We start from the raw sequence: 9,717 nt of genomic DNA, 5'->3' as shown, positions 1-9,717 counted from the left end.
AATATCGCATCAGCTAACCATCAATCATGTTCAAATTACCCGCCTCTTTCGCGCGTTTTGACGAAAACCACTGACCAATCTGTATGGTCATTCACTCACTTAAAATGGCGGCGGTCACCACTGGGATGAAAACTGTCGTGGCGTGTAGGTTCTGTTTTAGTATTACTATAGCAGTTAGAAACCGTCATTTGGTAACGGTGAAAACAATTTCGTTATTACTCAGAAGCGCGTTCACATGCAGTTTACCCATATCAAACTACAAGAACAAAAATAAACGCCACATTACATTTTAAGTAGTTGATAAATTAACTGAAATTAATTCAGCCCRAATCTATCGATTTCACAGGACTGAGCAGGGGCACAGCCATGGGCGGGCCTAAACCCACCCATTAGGGAGCCAGGCCCAGCTAATCAGAACATGTTTCCCAACAAAGGGGCTTTATTACAGACAGATATGCTCCTCAGCTGATCCCCGCAGATGAAGCCGGGTGTAGAGGTCCTGGGTACACGCGGTCTAAATTCTCTAAAACATCGAGGCAGCTTATGGTAGAGAAATGACCATTCAATACCCAGGCAACAGCTCTGGTGGACATTTCTGCAGTCAGCATGCCAATTGCACACCCCCCCTCAACTTGCTCTTATATTTCTGTTCGTATAGTTCTGAGTGACCATTATTTATGTCATGACAACATATTGTTTCCCTGACCAGGTCTTAAAGCGCAGGACTAAATAAAATATACAATCACATACTGTTTTAATAAAAAAGGTCAAGGTACAATATCACATTTAAGTCAAAGTGAAACATACATAGGTGTAAGCCATAGTCTTGTTTTAACATCAAGGAGAAAATAATTATTTGACTTGATAATGTGAAACAGTTCTTTAAAAGCATTAGATTAAATGAATGTGAATATTAAACAAATGTGAATATTAAACAAATAACTAAATTAAATCAATATATCAGGCTTTCCCTCTGTACAGTACTTTACATGGCACTGCAGAGTTAATTAGCAAAGTTAATTCCACCCCGACACCCTCTCCCCAGACAAAACAACGTACGTACTTCTAAACCGTCCAAGCTCTGGAGACAGGAATACTAAAATGGTCAGTTTGGATATGGGTGTAAGAATGTGGGGGTCTCTAATCAGTGCCTTGCTAAATCCCAGTGCTGAGCACCCCCCCATGGCAGAGGTGGGTCCACAGAAAAAGTCACTATGCCACAGCTGCTACAGGCCAGTTCACTTCTTATTCTTGGGAGCAGGTCTGTAGGAAGGAATATTTGATGAATTCATATTATAAAGACAAAATACATTCTACAGGGTGGTCATGTTAGAATTCTCAAAATGCAGACCATAAACAAAAATCTGCATTTAAACCATTTCATCTGCGTTTTATATTTAAATTGAGTTTTGTTTGTTGCTTCAAGTGACCAGGGGAATGTAACTATAGTTTTCCATCACAGCTTAATTCATTATTCATTAGACATTCATTAGACAGACACATTAGCAGCCACACAAGTAAATGTGCTTTCAATGAAAAAGCGACGTATTTTTAGCAATGTTTATCATAGAAATAATGTAGCCAGCTACATTTCCTAATGTTTTGCTTGACGTTTATCTTGCATTTTACCAGAGAAAGGTAGGTTACGCCGAGGAAAGTACCAGAAAAAAGTAGATACACATCAGCCAGAACGCTGTCTGAATATGTCCCGTTTGTCATCCGAGCGGAAAAGTGCAACGGACACAAAATTAGTCTGAGCAGAAAATTGCAATAAGCAGTATTTTAGATCAATGTTTACAAAACGCAGCAAGATACTTGTTACGCGTTATTCTTTCATTAACATGACCTGTGTATATTTAGAAACAAGCATTTCCTCACCTGTAGATTCCTACTACGATGGCGTGATCTCTCTCATAAGGCTCCAATGTCAGCTGCTCCTGGGGCTTCATGTTTTCCGAGCCCATCTTCTTCACCTCCGCCGCAAACACAGCCTCCGGTGCTGCCGTTGAATCAATGCAGTTTGCCTGGAGGGAGACAAGACAAACGTACTTTAATCCCACTGCAACTGAGGCACTGGCCACCAGTAACAGCAATCTAGGTTGCTCCTAAAATCAAACGCTTTGCAGTTCAAATGCAAAATGTTCAACGTCTAATATGTTAGTTTGCCTGCTTAAGTAAGAATACTATTCCAGAAGATGGCACCACATACTCTGAATAACAAAGCTTTTTGAACAGTCAATGTTTTACCTTGATTGAGATGACAAAGTGCCCTCCGTTCTTAAGGAAATTGTGAGCGTTGAGTGCAACAATTCTGGTCTGATCAGGCTGGGCCACATCAGCGAAGATGACATCTACCATGCCTGCACAAAGAGGGTACAGCCAGAGTTTGTAAAATATACATAAACTACCACAGTATTTTTGCATCAGTGTAAGATTGATGACTTACCAACAAGCATGCGGTATTTGTGTGGATGCCGGGCATCCTCAATGATGGGAATGATGTTGGTTCTCTTTTTGGCAACATTGAGCAGATCACGTCCTGACCTGTGAGAGAACTCTACAGCATACACAAGACCCTCCTGCAAAACAGAGAGGAAAAGTCTCATTACATGTACAGGGGTCAAAGGAATGAAGGACCACGCTTCATTGTGATAGAAGTTAATTGTTCTAAACAAGACCATTATCGAGTAGCCCAACTAAACCAATGACAGTTCTGATTATGTGGGAAAAAATATACTCACAGGTCCAACGATGTCTGACACGTGGGACACTGTCGTCCCTGATGCGGCACCCAGGTACATGACCTTCGAGCCAGGTTTGATGTGGATCTGATCAACTCCTCCCAAGATGGCTGCTGCCAGCTTTGACCGGAAAGGGTTCCACGCTCTGTACTCAATCTTCGTTTCCCCTTCCTCGACATTCATCCTTTTTTCTCCATACACAGACTCTCCAATCACCATGTTCTTTGTCACCAGGGCATCTTCCTTACCACGGCAGATGAACACTCCTGAGGGCGGGAAAATGGAGAAGTATGAAATTACAACACTCCAATACATTTTGCATAGAGTGGGTGCTGCTGAACAACACAAACAATAGTGCAACTACAAGCCTCTGCTGGAGACAGCTTGTATTGCACAGCTCCAACTGTTCCACTCACCTTCATGTCTATGAGGCTCCACAGTGACTTTCCTGCCCGCCCCGAAGCCGCCACGTCCACCTCTACCCCTGGGGGTGCCACGACCACCTCCACGGCCTCTGAAGCCACCCTCGCCGCTTGGAGACCTAAATCCACCTCCTGTAACAGGGAAATAACACATAATGTCCAGTTCTTGCCCAAATTAACCACGTGCAGTAAACAACTTTCATCAATGGCAATTGCAAGAAACTTGACGTGTTAAGTCACATTAGGTTGTCTTGTGACTTCAAATATGTGATAATGCTCGTCAGTCAGGTAAACTTATACAAGACGGAACAGACATGTACATATAACCTAAAAAACATGTCAAATAAAATCTAGCTATGTTTGARTTACCACCACCTCTGCCTCTGAATCCTCCTCGTCCGCCTCTATCTCCAAAACCCCCCCGTCCACCACCTCTGTCTCCAAAGCTTCCTCTTCCCCGGAAGCCTCCTCGATCACCACCCCTGGGGCTGAATCCTAAAAGAAATCAAGATTATGGGGTGAAAAATGGACATCAACATTCAAATGTGTATGGCACATGACATGGTGCCAGGGCCTGGTGCAAACAAATGAATGAGATGCTTCAGATTGATGATACATGTTATAGTATAGATTACTTCTAGAATCATAGATCCCAACTACTAATGTATGCTTATTTGTCTTAAAGCCATGATAGCTGCAAGCTAAATACACGTTAATTTCACCACCGGTGATGGAATTGATACCCTAATAGCGGTTCAAAGGGCTACAAAGAACTTGGAAATGGAATAGGATATTCCATATGTCTCGGTGTTAAGTTTGCCAGCAAACTAGAAGACTTAGTGGTAAACGAAAGATAATGGGTAAACAGCATGACATGGCCGGCAATGAATATAGTTAATGCAATTAGTTAGCTAGTGACCTGGTTACCAATGTTAGCATGTTGCGAGCACATGTGCCAATAACATTAGACCGATATTTGGCTAGGCACTCAAATCAAAAACACGTTCAGGCAAAATAACAAGAATAGGTGTGTTGTGTGCGAATAATAACTACCTAGGTTGCTTGAAAGCTAATTAGCTAACGTTAGTGCGTATGAACACGTGTTAGGTTTGTGCCATGCGGGCCGTACCATTGCGAAAATGTGCCTTAAATCACAGAAGAAGCAGACAGTGCAAATACTTTAATATTAATGATCAATAATGAAATTGAACACAAACACGTCGTACGTGTAACTGTATAGTTAGCTAACGTTACATGCACCATTTACTTGTTGTCCAAGTTGTGTGAGAGATATCATGGCTAACGTCACTGCTCGCAAAACCAGCCCGGAAGATTAAACTTCACAATAATATTTGGCCTTTATAATAGTAAGACTTTTACGGGCATTTAAATGATGTATCCCCGTGTACTCAATTGGTGAAATAAACTTACCTGGTGTCATATTTGGTCAATTGCTGTGCTCTCAATCTAAAACAGCTCGAATTTGTTTTGCTCGGTCTTCTCTATCTTCTTCTTCTGCACACGCAGCACACACTACCTACCAATGTGTCTATGCGTCATCAGACTCCTCCTTCCCATGATGCACCACGGTCTGAATGCTCATCTTTATCAAGGGTGTCAAGACTTTCGGAGTTTCTAGTCTTGAGCCCAAGACCGTAGAGTTAAAAAATACTGCCTGCAGTCCTGACGGATCATAAAGTCATATGGCTGACTAAGAATGTGCAGTAATGAAGATACGAAATACTCTATTGGGAACTGCAGAAATTTAAAATCTGCTCAGCCTGTACTACTTAAGGGAAACGGCTTGGTTTAAGAAGATGTGAGGTAGCTGAGCTCTCTAAGAAGCTTGATCTTAATTAGAAAGCTAAATTTAATGATTTACAGAATCAACTAGATATATTTTATATCGAAAAAGCTAGAGGAGCCTCTGTAAGATCCAGAAAACAATGGCTTGAAAAGACGAAAAGGACAGCAGATACTTTCTTTTGGAAAAGAGGAGAGGGAACTCAACACACTCCGGAAATGTACGATTAATGGGGATAGAGTTATCAGACTTTACCACCAAGTTAAGAGAATCTTTACTCCTTCGATAACAGTTTGAGTGACTAAGGATTTCCTTGATTTTATAGAGAATGTTAACTCAGTGAAGAATCCAATCGGTCTTGATGTCAAGATTTATCCATTATGGACATCCAATATGGGGTTGCCCAATTAAAAAATCTACAGGTTGAGATGGATTAACCTCTGAATTTTACAAAACTTTCTCGGACAAAATAGCACAATTTTTACTTGAACACTGAGGTTATAAAGGGAGAACCACCTGCCTCTCGAAGCAAGGGGTTATTACTCTTATAACTAAACCACACAAGGATCTCTTAATTATTCGTGTCCAATCACACTCCTAGAACGAATACAAAATTATAGCCTCAATCTTTGCGAAAAGGTTCAAATTGTGCTTGAATGATCTGATTGCTGAATGTCAATCAGGGTTTATGAAAGGGCACCATATATCTAATAATCTGAGGCTGGTGTTAGATTTGCTTGAGTACTGTGATCTAGTGGATGACTTCCCTGTTGGATTGTCAGAAAGCATTTGATACTGTAAGTCACAATTTTATCTTTGATTATCTTAAGCATTAAGTTTGGTAATTTTTTAGTTGTTGATGCTATTATAACTTTATAATGGTGGCAATAGCTGTATCAAACTGTCATGGAACATCCTCAAGGTAAACCTTCAGGATTGGTGGGTCCCCTGCGGGACGGTTGAGCTAACGTAGGCTAATGCGATAAGCATGAAGTTGTAAGTAACAAGAACATTTCCCAGGACAGACATATCTGATATTGGCAGAAAGCTTAAATTCTTGTTAATCTAACTGCACTGTCCAATTTGATGATGAACTAGCTATTACAGTGAAAGAATACCATGCTATTGTTTGAGGAGAGTGCACAGTTTTGAACATGAAGTTTTGAACATATTAATAAACAAATTATGCACATCAAATCAAATTTATTTATATAGCCCTTCGTACATCAGCTGATATCTCAAAGTGCTGTACAGAAACCCAGCCTAAAACCCCAAACAGCAAGCAATGCAGGTGTAGAAGCACGGTGGCTAGGAAAAACTCCCTAGAAAGGCCAAAACCTAGGAAGAAGGCTATAGGGGTGGCCAGAAAAGGCATATGGGTGCCAGTCCTTCTTCTGGCCTGTTCGCCCCCCGGTGTGGAATTTAATAATCAGAATGGCCAGATGTTCAAAATGTTCATAAATGACCAGCATGTCAAATAATAATAATCACGTGTTGTCGAGGTGCAGCAAGTCAGCACCTCAGGAGTAAATGTCAGTTGGCTTTTCATAGCCGATCATTAAGGCATCTCTACCGCTCCTGCGGTCTCTAGAGAGTTGAAACACAGGTCTGGACGGTAGCACACATCCGGTGAACAGGTCAGGTTCCATAGCCGCAGGCAAACCGTTGAAAATGGAGGCAGCTAGCACTGGCCAAGTGACTGGGACAGCAGGAGTCATCATGCCAGTAGTCCTGAGGCATGTCTAGGGCTCAGTCCTCCGGAGAGAGAAAGAAAGAGAGAAAGAGAATTAGAGAGAGCCATACTTAAATTCACACAGGACACCGGATAGACAGGAGAAGCACTCCAGATATAACAAACTGACCCTAGCCGACACAACTACTGCAGCATAAATACTGGAGGCTGAGACAGGAGGGTCAGTAGACCACTGTGGCCCACCAATGATACCCCTGGACAGGGCCAAACAGGAAGATTAACCCCCACCCAGTCTTTGCCAAAGCACAGCCCCACACCACTAGAGGGATACTTCACACCACCAACTTACCATCCTGAGACAATGGCCGAGCATAGCCCACAAAGATCTCCGCACGGCACACCAAGGGGGGGCGCCAACCCAGACAGGAAGATCACGTCAGTGACTCAACCCACTCAAGTGACGCACCCCTCCTAGGGATGGCATGAAAGAGCACCAGTAAGCCAGTGACTCAGCCCCTGTAATAGGGTTAGAGGCTGAGAATCCCAGTGGAGAGAGGGGAACTGGCCAGGCAGAGACAGCAAGGCGGTTCGTTGCTCCAGAGCCTTTCCGTTCACCTTCACACTCCTGGGCCAGACTACACTCAATCATATGACCCACTGAAGAGATGAGTCTTCAGTAATACTTTAAAAGTTGAGACCGAGTCTGCGTCTCTCACATGGGTAGGCAGACCATTCCATAAAAATTGAGATCTATAGGAGAAAGCCCTGCCTCCAGATGTTTGCTTAGAAATTTTATGGACAATTAGGAGGCCTGCGTCTTGTGACCGTAGCGTACGTATAGGTATGTACGGCAGGAGCAAATCGGAAAGATAGGTAGGAGCAAGCCCATATAATGCTTTGTAGTTTAGCAGTAAAACCTTGACATTTGGGCAGTCTTGATACAAAATTGTGAACAGAATGGCAATGGTTCATTGGATCAGTCTGAAACGTTGCACATACACTGCTGCCATCTAGTGGCCAAAATCTAAATTTAACCTGGGCTGGAATAATACATTATGACCTTTCTCTTGCATTTCAAAGATGGTACAAAAAAAGTTGTTTCTTTCTTTGTATTATCTTTTACCAGATCTAATGTCTTATATTCTCCTACATTCCTTTCACATTTACACAAACTTCAAAGTGTTTCCTTTCAAATGGTACCAAGAATATGCATACCCTTGCTTCAGAGCCTGAGCTACAGGCAGCTAGATTTGTGCATGTCATTTTAGGTGAAAATTGAAGGGAAAAAAGGGCAGATCCTTAAGGTTTTAACATTTACAAAGGAATACAACAAAGTTGTCCAATCACCTTTTTCATTAGTGTGGAAGGACCACCAGAGGGCAGGCTGGGCTCACGGYTAGTAGCCCAACAAGGCATGGGAGACAAGGTAACCAGAGGCAATCAAGCACAGCTGACGGTACTAATGAGATATTCTCCTTCCCCTATAAGAGAGAGTATGGAACGAGCAGAGAAGGGAAAAATACTATCTCTGGAAGATGGACACCGAGACAGAGGAGCTATCCATGAATAACCACTAAGACGGTGACAATCCCGTGATTTTTGTTGTAGTTTAAAGATAATCGAATTGTGTTCCTGTTTGATCTGGAGAAGAAGATGAATGTTTTTTCCTTGGGAGATTTTCTTTGATTATGTTGGAGTGTTTGTGGTGACCAAATGCCCTCAATAGAGAACTGTGTTCAATCAAGAAAACCTACTCCTGACTCGTTTGTTCCACCTTNTTGATTATGTTGGAGTGTTTGTGGTGACCAAATGCCCTCAATAGAGAACTGTGTTCAATCAAGAAAACCTACTCCTGACTCGTTTGTTCCACCTTTCCGCTTTAGAGTGACGCCCAATTACTTGGTCCGCTCACATTAGTGTCTCAAACATTATGCTCTTTAGTTTATCAAAGTCAATTTGAAGGCATGACATTCTAGGCCAGAGATCAAGATATTCCCAACTGGCACATGACGCCTCACTTTTTTGGGAAAAATGTGTCACAAACTAGATTAGCACTGGATATTGTGAAGCAGTTCTCCAAAATGTAAATAGTCCGGTTGGCCATTTGATTAGTTGTTCAGCAGTTTTGTGGCTTGGGGGAAGAAGCTGTTACGGAGCCTTTTGTCCTAGACTTGGCGCTCTGGTTCCGCTTGCCGTGCGGTAGCAGAGAGAACAGTCTATGACTTGGGTGACTGGAGTCTGACAATTTTTTGGGCCTTCCTCTGACACCACCTAGTATATAGGTGGATGTCGGGAAGCTTGTCCCCAGTGATGTACTGGGCCGTACACACTACCCTCTGTAGCGCCTTATGGTCAGATGCCGAGCAGTTGCCATACCAGGTGGGGATGCAACCGGTCAGGATGCTCTCGATGGTGCAGCTGTAAAACCTTTTGTGGATCTGGGGACCCATGCCAAATCTTTTCAGTCTCCTGAGGTGGAAAAGGTATTGCCGTGCCCTCTTCACAACTGTCTTGGTGTGTTTGGAGCATGATAGTTTGTTGGTGATGTGGACGCCAAGGAACTTGAAACTCTCGACCCGCTCCACTTCAGTCCCGTCGATATTAATGGCAGCCTGTTCCTATCGTCCACAATCAGCTCCTTTGTCTTGCTCACAGAGAGAGAGGTTGTTTGGTATTATATCTTTCCAAATGTGAGATGTTTGTTCTGAAAGGAGCTGTCAATCCATCAGATTAACATCTCTGAAAAATAAACTATAACCTACCTCAGTGTAAAGATCACCAAAAATCTTAAGGCTGTGAATGATCTTAATATCATGTTACAGGCAAAATGACAGGTCAAGGGGAGGCAGAGGTCAGTAATCCAGATCAGAGTCCACGAGGTACAGAACGGTAGGCAGTCTCAGGGTCAGGGCAGGCAGAGGTCAATAATCCAGAGTGGTGTGACAAGGTGCAGAACAGCAGGCAGAATGGGGGAAAACAGGAACTAGAAAAAGACAGGCGCAAGGGGAAAAAACTGGTAGACTTAAAGAACAAAACAAACTAGCAGCAGAGAACACA

At 42.8% G+C, this 9,717-nt stretch overlaps 1 protein-coding gene across 1 annotated transcript; it reads right to left on the bottom strand.

Annotated features, from left to right (window-relative positions):
* Window positions 1-737: 737 nt before the first annotated feature.
* On the bottom strand, window positions 738-4,729 carry fbl (fibrillarin). The gene is made up of 8 exons (XM_023988758.2): window positions 4,595-4,729; window positions 3,533-3,658; window positions 3,158-3,295; window positions 2,742-3,007; window positions 2,447-2,579; window positions 2,248-2,360; window positions 1,879-2,024; window positions 738-1,263 (listed from the first exon to the last, which is right to left on the bottom strand). Exons 1-8 carry the CDS (start codon window positions 4,602-4,604, stop codon window positions 1,239-1,241), a joined length of 957 nt encoding a protein of 318 aa, XP_023844526.1. The 5' UTR covers window positions 4,605-4,729; the 3' UTR covers window positions 738-1,238.
* Between the last annotated feature and the right edge of the window lie 4,988 nt (window positions 4,730-9,717).

The sequence above is a fragment of the Salvelinus sp. IW2-2015 genome, linkage group LG6.1 (assembly GCF_002910315.2).
Source record: "Salvelinus sp. IW2-2015 linkage group LG6.1, ASM291031v2, whole genome shotgun sequence".
In the NCBI taxonomy this organism is placed as follows: domain Eukaryota; kingdom Metazoa; phylum Chordata; class Actinopteri; order Salmoniformes; family Salmonidae; genus Salvelinus; species Salvelinus sp. IW2-2015.
This window is presented reverse-complemented; position numbering and strand designations above follow the sequence as displayed.